Here is a 17,058-nt window from a genome sequence, read left to right as displayed (position 1 = left end):
GTTGCGGCATAGGGTATGACAAGAACCGATAGAGTTTATACTCCGGAGCATTTAGCTGAGTCGAGTAAGCAGGCCTCTGGTCGGCCTGTCATCACTGAAACTGGGCTCGATGATTTCTAGAGAAAGATACAAGACAAGGAATACTCAGTCATTGATCAGCTGAACAAAACGCCGGCACAGATTTCTATCCTAGCTTTGCTACAGAGTTACGATGCACACAAGAATGCCTTGTTAAAGGTACTGAGTGAGGCATATGTACAGAGCAACATCACCGGAGGAGAGATGGAAAACATGGTAGGGCAGGTATTGGAAAGTCACAAGATCACTTTTCATGAAGATGAGCTGCCACCAGAAGGGTTGAGTCACAACAAGGCGTTGCACATCACCATGCAATGCGAAGATTATTTTATCACCAGAATCCTGATTGATGGAGGGTCCAGCCTCAACATTTGTCCATTGGTAACACTCAGAACGTTGGGAAAGGGGCCGCATGAGATCAAGGACAGGGCCATCAACCTTAAAGCTTTCGACGGTTCCCAAAGGTCCACCATTGGGGAAATCAGCCTGTGTTTGCAAATGGGGCCGATTGGTTCGATGTTGATTTTCAAGTGATAGACATACCGATATCTTACAATTTGTTGTTGGGACGATCGTGGATTCATGCCGCTAGGGCCGTAGCATCAATACTGCATCAGGTAATAAAGTTTGAGTTGAACCACCAAGAGGTGACCATTCACGGCAACGGTAGCAATCCCATATACAATCGTTAGATCATCCCAGCGATCGGAGGCAGAAGAAAGATAGGCAGGGAGACCTATCACCACATCAAGCGAGTCAACGCCATTGACAAGGATAAGTGGTGGGACAACAAAATTGAAAGCATATTGAACTGGAGCGGATATGAACCTGGCAAGGGACTTGGCAAGAACCTCCAAAGAATCGCTAAACTTATCAAACTAAAGAAACATAGTATTACCTTCGATCTGGGATATGAGTACACTTGGGAGGAGTTCAACAACTGGTCGCCACCATGGTGCAGTCCTTACTATCCGCTGGAGCAGCCAATACCACGCTAGGAACAGACTTTCCAGCCAGCCGATGTTATTTATGGGACAAAAGAAGAGGAAGCACTAGCAGCAGTGAGGAATTTGTTCCTAGAAGACGATGATATGGATTGTTGTATTATTTTCGAGGAGGAGGGGGAGAAAGCCCCTTCCATACAGGCAGTAAGCAGAGGAGCATGCCTCAATAACTAGACCATCAGAACCACCAGAGCCCGGAAAGCCTCGGGGTAGCAAGGCTGAACAAAGCATCATGCACTATCTTTTATTTTACTAGTTGACTTTCCTTTCACATTTTAAATTTTCGTAATAAGATCTTCAAATGTTCAAAATAGTTATGGAATTTATCAAAGCATTTCGGCTTCCTTATAAATCTTACTCTTATTATTTTTTTCTCATTACTTTATTTATACAGCATTACTATTACTTATCTTGATGAACCAATGATTGTGACCTGCAACAAGACAACACAACAATTGGACATAGATTCAGAGGAAGATGATATACTAGAAGAGATTGTTAAAGAAGTTGAGAATTTTGAGAATAGACCTAAGTCCAATCTGGACGAGACTGAGATTGTTAACCTGGGAGATGCAGAAAATGTCAAAGAAACTCGAATCAGCATTCATTTGTCACCATCAGAAAAGGAAGAATACACAGAATTTCTAAAGGAGTATGAGGACATATTTGCTTGGTCGTACGATGACATGACTGGTCTGAGTACATCTATTGTGGAACACAAACTACCAACTGATCTGACATGTCCACCAGTAAAACAGAAGCTCAGAAAGTTTAAACCTGATGTGAGTCTGAAAATCAAGGAAGAAGTCACTAAGCAGGTCAAAGCTAAGGTTCTCAGGGTAGTAGAATATCCGACATGGTTAGCCAACATTGTGCCAGTAGCAAAGAAGGATAGGAAGGTCAGAGTCTGTGTCGACTACCGGGATCTCAACCGGGCCAGTCCAAAAGACGACTTCCCCTTGCCGAACATACACATCCTGATTGACAATTGCGCCAAGCATGAGTTGCAGTCATTCGTGGATTGTTTGCAGGATATCATTAGATCTGGATGGACAAAGAAGATGCTAAGAAAATGGCTTTCATTACGCCGTGGGGGATGTACCACTACAAGATGATTCCATTTGGGTTAAAGAATGCAGGGGCCACCTACATGAGGGCCATGACTACCATTTTCCATGATATGATACACAAGGAGATCTAAGTATATGTAGATTATGTCATCATCAAGTCCAAGAAAGCCACCGATCACATGGAAGATTTGAGGAAGTTCTTCAATACACTGAGAAGGTACAACCTGAAACTGAGTCCCGCAAAATGTGCATTCGGGATTCCTGCCGGAAAACTACTTGGGTTCATTGTAAGTCGCTGAGGAATAGAACTGGATCCATCAAAGGTCAAAGCTATTCAAGAGTTGACACCGCCAAAGAAGAAGAAGGACGTAATGAGTTTCTTGGGGAGACTCAACTACATCAGCCGGTTCATAGCTCAATCTACAGTTATCTGCAAGCCAATCTTTAAGATGTTGAAGAAGGACGCCGCTACCAAATGGACTAATGACTGCCAAAAACCTTTCGACAAAATCAAAGAATACCTGTCAACACCACCAGTTTTGGTCCCGCCCGAGCCAGGTAGACCTCTATTACTCTACCTTACAGTATTGGATGGAGCTTTCGGTTGTGTTCTGGGGCAACATGACGAAACGGGGAGGAAGGAGCAGGCCATCTATTATCTCAGTAAGAAGTTCACCCCGTACGAAGCCCGGTATTCTCTATTAGAGTGCACATGTTGTGCTTTGACTTGGGTAGCTCAGAAGTTGAGACACTACTTCTGTGCCTATGCCACATATCTCATATCAAGTATGGATCCTTTGAAGTACATCTTTCAGAAGCCCATGCCTACCGACAAGCTAGCCAAGTGGCAAATCCTGTTGAGTGAATTTGACATTCTTTACGTGACTCAGAAAGCGATCAAAGGACGGGCATTGGTAGATCACCTTGCCGAAAATCCCGTGGACGGAGAATACGAACCCCTAAAGATGTATTTTCCTGATGAAGAGGTATCATTCATAGGAGAAGACATTGTAGAATCCTATGATGGTTGGAGAATAAATTTCGATGGAGCAGCAAATTATAAAGGAGCTGGCATAGGAGCAGTCCTAGAGTCAGAAACCGGTTAGCATTATCCGGTATCTTCCAAACTCAGGTTCCCGTGCACCAACAACATGGCCGAATACGAAGCCTGCATCTTAGGTCTCAAAATGGCCATTGACATGAACATCCAAGAGTTGCTAGTAATTGGGGATTCAGACTTGCTCATACATCAGGTCCGAGAAGAATGGGCAACCAAAAACTCCAAGATACTCCCTTATCTGCATCATGTACAGGAGTTGAGAAAGAGATTCACAAATACAGAATTCCAACATATTCCTAGAGTCCAGAATAAGTTCGCTGATGCATTGGCTACCCTATCATCCATGATACAACATCCCGATAAGAACTTCATTGATTCCAATCCAGTAAAGGTCCATGATCAGCCAGCCTACTATGCCCATATCGAAGAAGAAGTAGACGGAAAGCCTTGGTTCCATGATATCAAGAAATATTTGGCAAAAAGAGAATACCCAGAGCTTGCAAACACCACTCATAAATGCACGCTCCGAAGATTGTCTAACAACTTTTGTCACAGCGGAGGAATCCTGTATAGGAGGACTCCAGATTTGGGATTACTGAGGTATGTTGACACGAAGGAAGCATCTAAGCTACTAGAAGAGATCCATGCTGGGACTTGCGGTCCACATATGAATGGCTTTGTCTTAGCCAAGAAGATAATCTGGGCTGGTTATTTTTGGATAACTATGGAAACGGACTGCATCTAGTATGTCTAAAAGTGCCACCGCTGTTAGATACATGCAGACATGATAAAGGTGCCTCCAAATGAGCTTAATACAACAAGCTCACCATGGTCGTTCACTGCCTGAGGAATGGATATTATCGGACGAATCGAACCTGCCATATCAAACGGAAACAGGTTTATCCTAGTGGTAATTGATTATTTCACCAAGTGGGTCGAAGCAGCATCTTACAAAGCAGTGACCAAGAAAGTCATGGCAGATTCATCCGCAACCGTATCGTTTGTCAGTTCGGAATTCTAGAGTCAATCATTACCGATAATGGCTCCAACCTCAACAGTGACCTGATGAAAGCCATGTGAGAAACCTTCAAGATCAAACACAATAATTCTACAACCTACAGACCTCAGATGAACGGAGCCGTAGAAGCCACAAATAAAAATATCAAGAAGATACTAAGGAAAATGATAGAAAAGCATAAGCAGTGGCACGAGAAACTATCATTTGCTTTATTGGGTACCGCACCACAGTCCGCACATTGACCGGAGCAACTCCCTATATACTGGTTTATGGTACAGAGGCAGTCATTCCCGCTGAAGTAGAAATTCCCTCCCTAAGGATCATACAGGAAGTTGAGCTCGACGATGCAGAATGGGTGAAGAGTCGTTACGAACAACTAGCTCTTATAGACGGAAAGAGAAGGAATGCAGTTTGCCATGGTCAGCTCTATCGGAACAGAATGTCCAGAGCCTTCAACAAAAGAGTCAAGCCGAGACGATTCACACCGGGGCAGCTGGTGTTGAAAAAAAAATTCCTGCATCAGGATGAAGCCAAAGGGAAGTTCTCTCCCAACTGGCAGGGTCCGTACATGGTTCACTAGGTTCTAACACGAGGAGCCCTCATACTTGCAGAAATGGACGGAGAAGTTTGGCCAAAGCCAATCAATTCAGACACAGTAAAGCGATACTATATGTAACCTTTATGCTTTCCTTGTATGATGTAATTTGAACTATGCCTGACCAGATTCCCGTTTAAGAGGAGATACGTAGGAAGCCCTATGGGCTCGGTCACAATGCAATTTTCATTTTCCCCCGCTATTGGAAACTGAGGACACTCAAAATTCTGAAGTTGATTTGTAACCCAGTAAATTGGGGCAGAATTTTGAGGAGGACCCTCAAAATTCCGTAACAAGAAGGGTTGCAATGTCTTGGACCACGTCACAGTCGTCGGTTCATCTAAAGAAAACGATTTTATTAATTGTGTATTTATGTTACACTTTCTCTACTAAGATCATGCATGTTTACTTCTGAAATCGCTTTGTTTAGCAATGCTACCCCAGTGATACGCACAATATCATAGCCAAGAAGGTCAAGCAAAGCCAGCGGGGATACGAACTAACCTCCTCCCTCTACAGAACTCGCGATGTTTCTTTGGATGCAGGCACCCGAGTCGCAAAAATCATCAAATACATTATACACTCATATTGATCAGGAATACAACTATCAGAACCGTCATGCCTATTGTTGCTATCCGCACACGATATCCCCAGCGGCCACAATATCGCATCAGCTAAGAAAACTCTATTACCATTTATTTCTTGCATAAGGCTACCATTCTGCCTTCCGAGGTTAAACTCTACCTCCATCTGCATTCTTTGCATTGCATAAGGCTACCATTCTGTCTTCCGAGGTTAAACTCTACCTCCATCTGCATTCTCTGCATTGCATAAGGCTACCATTCTGCCTTCCGAGGTTAAACTCTACCTCCATCTGCATTCTTTGCATTACATAAGGCAACTATTCTGCCTTCCGAGACTAAGCACTGTCTCTATCTGCATTTCTTGCATTGCATAAGGCTACTATTCTACCTTCCGAGACTAAGCACTGTCTCCATCTGCATTTCCTACATCGCATAAGGCTACTATTCTGCCTTCCAAGACTAAGCATTGTCTCCATATGCATTTCCTACATTGCATAAGGCTACCATTCTGCCTTCTGAGACTAAGCACTGTCTCCATCTGCATTTCCTGCATTGCATAAGGTTACTATTCTGCCTTCCGAGACGAAGCACTGTCTCCATCTGCATTTCCTGCATTGCATGGCTGTAAGATCGCCGTTTTATTTCACACTTGCATGGCTAAAATACCGCTGCTTTATTTTACACTTGCATGGCTGAAATATCGCCGCTCTATTTCACATTTGCATGGCTAAAAGATCGCCATTTATTACATTTCATGGGCTGAAAGATTGCCACCTGCTGCATTCTATGGCTGAAAGATCGCCACCTTCACATTTGCATGGCTGAAATATCGCCGCTTTATTTTACGTTTGCATGGCTGAAAGATCGCCACTTATTGCATTTCATGGGCTGAAAGATCGCCACCTACTGCATTCCATGGGCTGAAAGATCGCCAAAATTGTCCAAAGGCGTCATTGTTCGGAGGCACCATTTTCATAGCCCGAGAACGCCATGCCATGGCCTGAGGACCTCTTTTAATCTCTTGCATATCATTATTCAAAGGTATCATAGTTCGGAGGCATAATTCTCATAGCCCGAGAACATCATTTCATGGCATGTGAATCCTTTATTATACGCTTCATGGCCCAAGACGTTATGGTATGAGGACGTCATCCTAACCGTCCAAAGACAGCATTCATGGTCCGACGGGAAATTGCATCATGTTTAAATTTACGCACAATATATGCTTGTATTGCTTATTTGCAGGTAAACCAGCGAGCAACGGCCATCTCGGTAGGAGCGATTCCGCTCCAGTTCCCGCGACCCTATTAGACCTTAACCATTCATCCCGACTTGAATATTGCGGTCGTTCTTGAAAGGTCTCTATCGGCATATTCCGCCGACAGATCCTGAACTACATATGGCCTGATTCCTATAAGACCAGGGATATGTAGGCAGCTCAGAAGCCAGGGCATTTCAATTTCAATTGCCCAGCCCAATTCCAAAATTACCCAACCCACGACCTTTAAAAATAACCCACCCGGCCCCCTTCAAATCCCAGCCGTTGATCTAACAGATCAACAGCTCACGTTCTCCCTTTCCTTTTTAATTTACCAACACCCCCAACCCTAATCATTTTGTCACCAATAGCCGCCTTTGAACCCCCCCCCCCCCATTCTCTCAAACTCTCTCAAAGATTCTCAAACCCTAGCCGCCTCTCACCACTTCCACCCTAAAGCCACCGGAATCCATGGCTTCCAAGGACATTGGAGTCCTACATCGGCCTCCTATGACTCCCACATGCCTGATTTCTGAAGATTTAATGCCTGACCACGAAGAAGCTTGGTCCAGGCTTCATTTGATTCAAGATCTATGGCCATCTCTGGCCTGCTCCGGCGAGCCATGCCTGCTTCGAGCCTAGTTTTGACTTCTCCGGCTCAGATCGGTGACCTTTCCAAGCCTTTCTCACTACTGGGGTTCTTCTGAAACCCTAACCCTTCGAGGTTTTTTTGATCTCCTTAGATCTGTTCCAGATCCATGCCTTCCTTAAGTTTTTAAAACGATTTTCCTGACTTTTCTTTCAAAAAAATACTTTCAAAATCATCTCTTTTTTGGCCTAGGGTTTTTTCTGAAAGTATTTAAATGTTTCTCTGACTTTCTTTTTCTTTTTGTGTGTATTTGCCTCTACTGTGTTCTTGTATGCTTCTTCTACGGTGTTCTTGTATACTTCTTCTATTGTATTTTCCTATACTGTGTTCTCGTATGCTTTTTCTAATGTACTTTTCTCTACTGTGTTCTTGTGTGCTTCTCCTACTGTTCTTACCAATTTTCCCATTATGTTTCGAATTAGTTTCTTCTACTCTGTTTTCTTTGAGCTCTTCTACTGTGTTCTACATGTTACTTTTCTATCATGTTTCTCATGAGTTTCTGTTGCTAAAAGAAACATGTTAGAAGTTTCAATTCTTTTCTGAGACCTCTAAACGTGTTTTGATTTAAATACTTGCCCTCTCATCTTTGCACTCGATTAACGGTGGAAACCCTAGAATTTGGGGGTTCTTCCAAGTTTGGCTATGTGATTTGCTTGAACTAGAGTTTTATTTCAAAAAAAACCTAACTCTTTCAGACCAATTTCGAGTCTCTCAACTGAATTTGGACATCCTTGTTTTCATATGATTCTGACTTTTTGCTAAACTCTTTTAAGACCTTTTGCATTGGACCTTTTGTATGCTACTAGATGTTATTTCTCTTCTGTATTACTGACTTATGTGACAACCATTACCTACTAATTTTTGCGAAGGCATGACATCTTCTTTCAACTCAACATGTTTGTATGCTTTTCATATATGAAGAACTTCCCTCTAAAGTGTCTTTCAAAGTTGTGACCAGTTCAGACTTCCTTCTGAGCAGGTCTGATTGATTTCTTTCCATTGTTTGTTGATTTCCTTGTGATTCGACTTAAGTTAAAAAAAAACCTTTTCTCATCTTTTCTAACTCAGTTCATTCATGGACCAGTAATTGAAAAATCTCAGACCCTTTGATTTACTGGCTACTAATTGATTTTATTACCTTATTTATACAACCGCGTATTTCAAATTCTGTCCTTAAATAACTCTCTTATGTATTTACCCCTAATTGCCTACTTTGCACAAAGTGCTTAGCTAATTTCTTTCCTTAAATAGTTCTTACTCGTTTGAATATGAATTCCTTGATTAAAGGAAGTCTTGTGTATTGATTCTTAATTGATATTCAGTTCCTTAACTATTTTCTTATCTTATTTCCGCCTGATTTTCACACTATAAATGCACGACTCTTTAACAAACACACCATCATAATTGACATCTTCTTGACTCACACTTACACAATAATATTCTCTCTTCTTGTCTGCATTGTGGCCTGTTTACAAGACCTACTGTTTTTCTCTACTTGTTTCTTTGAAACTGGTATGTCCTGACTTAAGCTTCAGCATCACAATAATGTGTTTATTTATAGTTTGTGTATCTATGCCTACTTACTATTTCTGTAGAGCTCATAATTTCAATTAGCATGCTGATCTCTTTTTGTTTTGTTTCTGATATGAATCCCATTCCCCTATACCCTTATATGTACATATTTGTAGTTGTTTCCCTTCCCCTTTCCCTCTCTCAGAATTCTGTTTCTGCACTTGCACTTTCTCTTAGTCTTTAAGTTCGGCCCCCCTCTTGTGAGCCTTGCCTTGGGACCTTGAGTTCCCTCTGAACTTGGACACTTGAGGGCTGGCCTTTCCACACTGCATCCATCCAAATCTGGTAATACATTTCTATCATGTTTCTCATGAGTTTCTGTTGCTAAAAGAAATATGTTAGAAGTTTCAGTTCTTTTTTGAGACCTCTGAACCTGTTTCGATTTAACTATTTGCCCTCTCATCTTTGCACTCGATTAACGGTGGAAACCTTAGAATTTGGGGGTTCTTCCAAGTTTGGCTCTGTGATTTGCTTGAACTAGAGTTTTATTTCAAAAAAAACCCTAACTCTTTCAGACCAATTTCAAGTCTCTCAACTGAGTTTGGACATCCTTGTTTTTATATGATTTTGACTTTTTGCTAAACTCTTCTAAGACCTTTTACATTGGACCTTTTGTATGCTACTGGATGCTATTTCTCTTCTGCATTATTGACTTATGTGACAACCATTACCTACTGATTTTTGCGAAGGCATAACATCTTCTTTCAACTCAACATGTTTGTATGCTTTTTATATATGAAGAACTTCCCTCTAAAGTGTCTTTCAAAGTTGTGACCAGTTCAGACTTCCTTCTGAGCAGGTCTGATTGATTTCTTTCCATTGTTTGCTGATTTCCTTGTGATTCGACTTAAGTAAAAAAAATCTTCTCATCTTTTCTGACTCAATTCATTCATGGACTAGTAATTGCAAAATCTCAGACCCTTTGATTTACTGGCTACTAATTGATTTTATTACCTTATTTGTACAACCGCGTATTTCAAATTTTGTCCTTAAATAACTCTTTTATGTATTTACCCCTAATTGCCTACTTTGCACAAAGTGCTTAGCTAATTTCTTTCCTTAAATAGTTCTTACCCGTTTGAATCTGAATTCCTTGATTAAAGGAAGTCGTGTGTGATTGATTCTTAATTGATATTCAGTTCCTTAACTGTTTTCTTACTTTATTTCCGCCTGATTTTCACACTATAAATGCACGACTCTTTCACAAACACACCATCACAATTGACAGTCTTCTTGACTCACACAATAATATTCTCTCTTCTTGTTTGCGCTATGTCTGTTTACAAGACTTACTATTTTTCTCTACTTGTTTCTTTGAAACTAGTATGTCCTAATTTAAGCTTCAGCATCACAACAATGTGTTTATTTATAGTTTGTGTATCTATGCCTACTTACTGTTTCTGTAGAGCTCATAATTTCAATTAGCATGCTGATCTCTTTCTGTATTATTTCTGCTATGAATCCCATTCCCTTATACCCCTATGTGTACTTATCTGTAGTTGTTTCCCTTCCCTTTTTCCTCTCTTAGAATTATGTTTCTGCACTTGCACTCTCTCTTAGTCTTTAAGTTCTCCCCCCCCCCCTCTTGTGAGCCTTGCCTTGGGACCTTGAGTTCCCTCTGAACTTGGACACTTGAGGGTTGGCCTTTTCACACTGCACCCGTCCAAATCTGGTAATATATTTGGGTGTGAGCATTTCCCGGAGTCCCCTTTGAGGCTCTTAGGGAACTTTGACACATCCAAATGGGAGAAAGGCTTTGGATCATGATCTCTTGGAGTTGGTTTACCTCATATTTCAGACATGAAGTCTGAATCAGGCTCTCCTTGGTTGTACCTTTTAATCTTTGATGTATTCTTTTACTTCATTTTGGGTTGTAATAATTTGTAATAAACTCTTGGGGATGGTTAGTAAAAAGGGCGGGTAACTATGTATGCAAAGGGTAGATATCCTGCCTATAGGTACTTCTAAAATTCTGCATTCTTACATAGATATCCTGCCTATAGGTATTTCTGCATTTCTCACATAGATATCATGCCTATAGATATTCCTGATTTCTGCATTTCTCACATAGATATCATGCCTATAGATATTCCCAATTTCTGCATTTCTCACATAGATACCATGTCTATAGGAATTTTGCATTCTCTCATATAGAAATCATGTCCATAGGTACCGGGAAATTTGAATTCTGCGTATAGAAATATGCCTATAGGTCCTTCTGAATCTTGTATATCCATTCCTCATCAGGCAATCAGGTTTATAGGTCTTAATCAATCAACTGCAATTAGATATCATGTTCATAGGCTTTAAATCAAATTCAGCACCTAGATATCATGCTTATAGGGTTTCTGCATTTTACCATGTCTGTTAAAAGGGGTTTAAAATTAACACGCATAGAAAGCATGTCTATAGGAGTTATTACTCAAGTCTGAATCGTTTCACTTGCTTATAAGTCTAAAACCAGTAATAATGACGCACCATTTGAAAAACCTATAACCTTTTGCAAAAATTTGCTTTTCTTTAACGACTGACGACTTCTCTTAAATCAGTATGTATTCAGTTCACTTCATTGTTTCTGAAATCAATAGATGGCATGCCTATAGGATCATCGTCCAACACCTAGGCAAGCCTTAGGGATAAAATTATAAACTGAATTAGATTTTATTAGCTGCAACCAGCAGGCAGGCCTGATTCGAGCTTCTTATCTGAGCTATGTAATAAATCAGTCTGCCTCAACCTTTAAGTTTTAATCAGACCCTAAACAGTCTATGCAAGACATGCTAAATTATGTGTTTCTCTATCAAAGGAGGTATATCTGAGCCTTTTACTTGTTATGTGTCTCCCCCAACTTGCTATACGTGTTTTGTATGTCACATTAGAATTCTGCCTTTGAAACTACAAATAAGCCTAATATCCCTCCCTTTTAGGATTAATAGTCTTAAATACCTCTGGGAGTGATAGAATTGGGACGGGTAGTATCATGCAATAAGTAAACGAGATCCTTTCGCGCTTTAATACCTTAACGGGGTGGGAAAGGGTAGATATGGATATGATAACCACGCGATAACATCACGTGTATCCCCTCACTGAGGAGTGATTACCGGATATTGTGTGGGGTGATCCATATTATTAATAAACCTAAGACTCCCCTTTCCCTTTGTTTCTTTGTTTCTTCTAAAGATTTCAAACTCTTCTTTTAAAGAAAAATCAGCTTTCTTTTAGTTCTTTCCAACTTTATTTGTTTATAAACCCTTATGTGAAAACCCCCTCATTTGAAGCTTTATTTGTATACGTGTTATTTGCACCTAAGTTCATAACAATAGTCTGGCCGGGAACTACACTAGTGGATCCTGAGGGGTGCCTAACACCTTCCCCTTGGGATAATTTCAAGCCCTTATCCAATCTCTAATTACCCAAAACAAACCCTTTCCTAGTGTCCTAATGCATTTTAATCATTAGCTGGCAACTCTTCAATTCAACCCCAATTCCCAAAAGGGAACGAGTTGTCCTCCCAAATGTTATAAACCTGATTTCGCGAGAAAAAGGGGGCGCGACAAGTAATACCCGACTTGAGCCTATATTTCTAGCACAATTTTGACACCCAATTGGTCTTGAGAAAGTCAATTTGGGCAAAGTCACTCCATCTACCAAGAGGTATAGAGTGAACAGTTTCGTGCATTGGCTCTATCGCAATCCCCAACATAACAACTTTGCCTTAGGCATTAGATCCCGTTAAGTATTCACCTAGGAGAAAGTCACTTCCCCAGTGCCTCTTTAACCATTTAGAAAACCTTACAAACATTCATACTTAGTTTAATTTTGCATATCAGTAGCATAAAATTAGAAGTAACAAACAAACAAATATGATTGGAAGTGTAATTAAGATCACTACGCACTGCTAGTTTAGATAGGAATCCAAATCCCAAACATTCTATCTCCCTGTGGATTCAATCCCGACCTTCTCGAGTAAAAGCTGCATCAGCCGCTCCACTTTGTAGTGGTGTAGGATTGGATCCGATCAGTGCCCACTTTGGTATTAGCCAAAGGAACCTTGTAGAACTTAAACACTCGAGTGAGGAGAAAGCCATATGGAAGCCCGAGATTGCCACCTTTAAAGTTTGCCACCTTTTGCATATGCTCTATCATGATTGCTGGCAGATTGATCGGGATAAACTTATCAAGAGCCTCCATTAAGACCAGATCATACTTGAAGCGATAGACCGCCTCTCAGCACGAGGTAAAAGCACCTTATTGACTAGCTCAACGAGAAGCTGATACCCAGGAAGTAGTGCCTTCTTATGCACTCGTTCCCCCTGCTGAACAGCTTGCTCTTTCATGATAGCTCTCCTAAAGTTAGCACCACATGCACCCTTTACTGAGGACATCCCTTCACATGGAATTTGGAGAACCTTCCCCAATGCTAAAGTGTCAAGCACAATGTCTACTCCATTTACTAGCACACCGATATGATCCCCCTTAATAGTGAAGAGAGATGCGTAGAAATTTTGTACCGCATCTTCGTACACCTTAGGCACATCCTCTTGAAACAAATGCTTCCATTACTGAAATTCCACCATCTCCAGAACTTGCCTCATACCTGCCATCTCTGAGATTGCCGGATCAAACATACGACCCCACAAGACTTTCTGAGTTCTCAATCTCTCCTACCAAAGACCACTGTCACTGGGTATGGTCTTCATTGAACCAGGTGCCCCTACAGTTTCTCGGTTTTGTTTTTTGGACACCTCAACAAACTTCCCTTTCTAGTTTACAACCCCTACAGTATCTCCTTTAGACATAGCTTGCTCAACTACAACCTTCTTAGACTTACTGCTACCCTTCATGGATGTTCCACTTTGTTTTTTAATAGCTTCATCGGAAGCTCCAACCACAGACTTCTGGATTTTTGTAGATCGTTTTACTAAGGAACTGGGTTCCTCTACAGCATCTTCATCAACCTCAACCATTGGAATACTTTTGTTAGACACAAATTCCCCCAGTTTCATCAACTTCTTCTTCTTTTTCTTAACACTCCTCTTACTTTTCTGCAAGGCAGACTCGAAAGTCTCTTTCTGCTACAACCTGATAGTGAGTCATTTGGAAGACGATTCAGGAGTCTCTGTTGGTTTATGCATCTTAAACCGCACGCTGAAAACCATATCATCTTCATCAACAGGGATCTTATTGGGTGGAATGGATTCTAAGGGCTTAGGATAAACAAAAGGTTCCTAAGTTGATTTAACTGGAAGAGAATCAGGTTCTCCAGCAGGTTTTTCTGTACTGTTTCATGGACTGGAGACTCGAAGAGTACCAAGGTTTTTTCATTGCCTAGGAATGGAGTTTCTTCCCCCTGAGACTCAGACAAGAGAAAGGCTCATTCATTCAAAAGACTCTCAGCAGCGATAACCATGATATTGTGTGCTACTTTCTTTTCTAGTGACTCTGTGAGAGCCACTGAGTCCAAAATGGAGGAGTTCAGATACTGATCAAGATCATCCTCAGAGACCTCTGACACCTGAGTGTTCTTTGGTGAGATTAGAAGAAGGGGGAGACATGGGGTTTTCAATACATGAAAGGGAGACAGAGTTTGACGGAGTAGGAAATACAATAGGAAATGATGAGGAAACATGTGTGGGTGCATTAGTATTAGGAATAGTAGAAGAGTGAATTTCTAGAGATGACTTTAAGGATGATATGGAAGTGGGAGTGGTGTTGATGGTAGGAGAAGGAAGAGATTGTTCGATTGCCATTGTAGGAGGATTTGGTAGCGAATTTGAGTGAGAGAGAAGTTAAGAGAGGATCATAGAGATACAAAGGAGATAAAGGTTCAGGACTGCTGTGTGTGTGTGAGAGAGAGAGAGAGAGAGAGAGAGAGAGAGAAAACTTTATGGGAAGAAGGGCTAATGATGAGAAAGGAGAGAAACAGGTTCTGAAGGGTTTTGAAATGGCGGTAGGTCTGTGGGAATACATAACATGCAGAGGAGGTGAAAGGATTTGAAAGACAAGATGTGACATGTAGACTCTGAAAAGTCGGATGATGTGGCAGTTGAATTAATTTTATTAACCTTTTTTAGAAAGCATGCGAAAACAAATACATTACTATTAACCTGTGGTACAAGAACCTGATTTCCGAATGGTTTTTGAAAAAGATTTTAGCAGCTCTTCTTTCGCAGTTCAGCATTGTACCTTTAGCTTATATGATCATCATGCGTGTTTACCTGCAACGGTATCGATCTGAGTTAGGCTTGGACAGAAAACACTTTAGCTAGTTTGACCTAAAAGTGATTTTCATAGCCAATTGATGAGGTATCAGGTTCTCAATTAAGCTTCAGTAGCCCTAGCTTCACCATGTTTCTTTCAAAATGTTCCCCGCTCAATGCTTTGGTGAAGATATCTGCAATTTGATGTTCTTGTGTAGCAAAATCTCATACAAATAAGTCCTGTTTTCGCATTATTTTTTAGACAAAGGTATCTGACATCAACGTGTTTGGTCCTCTTGCTGGACCGAGTTCTTTGCCATGTTAAGAGCGTCTGCTTCAGATGTTGAGATAACAACTAGGTTGTATTTCCTCATACCCCATGAGATTAAGCATGATCCAATAGAATGAGTCATTCCAGATGTGCTCTTCTTGACCACCAGATAACCTTGTTTACTTCAAAATGATGCAGTTTCTCTTACACTGCTGAATGCCAGTCAGCATCCTTCAAGGCTTCCTTGATATTTTTGGGTTCTATCTAGGATAGAAATACAGAGAAGGCTAGGGAATTTGTGCCTTTTGATTTTGTCTGAATCCAGAATCAAAGGGGGTGATTATGTTATCAAGTGGATGGGAGCTTTTGTGTTTCCACTTGGGGATTGAAATTTGGTTAGTAGAGGAACTGAGTAAATTAAGTGTATTTCCCTGCACTTCTTGTTCTGCTACTTGTGGAGTACCTTGCACTACATATCTAACTCTTTCTTCAGCTTCAGTGATAGTAATTGAAGTACCAGGTTCCTCTTGAGAAGTGAAAGAAGATATTGCATTGTCTTTACCTGTCTCCTTCATCTGACTCATCATATCAGCCTTGCCATTTGAAACATCAGATATTTCCCCATGAACCAAAAGTGGTTCATTATCTTGATCATCATTGTTTCCTCTTTTGTTTGAAGAGGGAATCTTGTTGAATAGATCATGACCACTTTCTTCCACACATTGTGTCCTTTTGTTGCAGACTTTGTAGACTTTGCTTTGAGAGGAATATCTCAGACGGATTCCTTCATCGCTTTTTGCATCAAACTTCCCACGCTGGTCCTTCTCGTTGTTAAGAACATAGCGTTTGCATCCAAAGGTTCTCAGATGAGTTATCTTTGGTTTTCTTCCGTTGAGCAGCTCATAGGGGTTTTTTTAGGAGGGACCTGATCATACACCTGTTCACCAAGTAGCAAGCAGTGGTTATTGCTTCTGCCCAGAATATTTGGCGATTCAACTGTCGATCAGCATTGTCCATGCCATATTTTCCAGAGTTCTGTTCTTTCTTTCAATAACACCATTTTGCTTTGGAGTCCTTGGTGCTAAGAAGTTTTAAGTGATCCCATTTTTATTTCAAGACTCATCAAATTTGGCATTGACAAATTCTATCTTGTGGTCAAATCTGATACATGCTACCTTCAATTCATCTTCACTTGGATCTTCTTGACAAATGTCACAAATACCTCAAAAGTCTCTTTCTTTGTTTTAAGAAACAGTGTCTAGGTGAATCTTGAATTTGGCAGCCCACGAACCAGGTCCTTCTGAATCAGTTTATTCAGAAGTGAGAAGCTTGCATGTCCCAATCTTTTATGCCAAAGTTCTGCATCATTATCAACTGCCTTCAAGCAACTCACATCACCAGCTTGTAGAGATTTAAAATCAGCGACGTAGATGTTCTTGTATCTTTTGGCTACTAAGACCACTTCATCAGTTAACAGATTGGTAATTATGTGCACTTTTGATAAGAACTCTATTTGTTCTTTTTATCACAGATTTGAGAAACACTCAAGAGACTGTACTTCAGGCAATCTACATAGTACATGTTCTCAATTGAGTGTGAAAGAGACTTTCCAACTTTTCCAACACCGAGAATGTACCCTTTTTTCAAAGGATACATCCCCTTCCCTGCAGGGTTCAGTGAGTGAAAATCCATGGTGTTT

At 40.8% G+C, this 17,058-nt stretch overlaps 1 protein-coding gene across 1 annotated transcript; it reads left to right on the top strand.

The window, feature by feature from the left end:
- The first annotated feature begins 3,555 nt into the window (after positions 1–3,555).
- On the top strand, positions 3,556–3,957 carry LOC138869124 (uncharacterized). Its single transcript, XM_070146715.1, has one exon. It carries the CDS (start codon positions 3,556–3,558, stop codon positions 3,955–3,957), a length of 402 nt encoding a protein of 133 aa, XP_070002816.1.
- Positions 3,958–17,058: the final 13,101 nt, after the last annotated feature.

The sequence above is a fragment of the Nicotiana sylvestris genome, chromosome 5 (genome assembly GCF_000393655.2).
Source record: "Nicotiana sylvestris chromosome 5, ASM39365v2, whole genome shotgun sequence".
NCBI lineage: Eukaryota > Viridiplantae > Streptophyta > Magnoliopsida > Solanales > Solanaceae > Nicotiana > Nicotiana sylvestris.
Note: the sequence above shows the minus strand (reverse complement) of the source record. Positions and strands in the feature narration are given on the sequence as shown.

What these genes read in the sequence shown, in the direction of transcription:
- LOC138869124 (XM_070146715.1), top strand. Translation starts at nt 3,556, where the DNA reads ATGATACAACATCCCGATAAGAACTTCATTGATTCCAATCCAGTAAAG.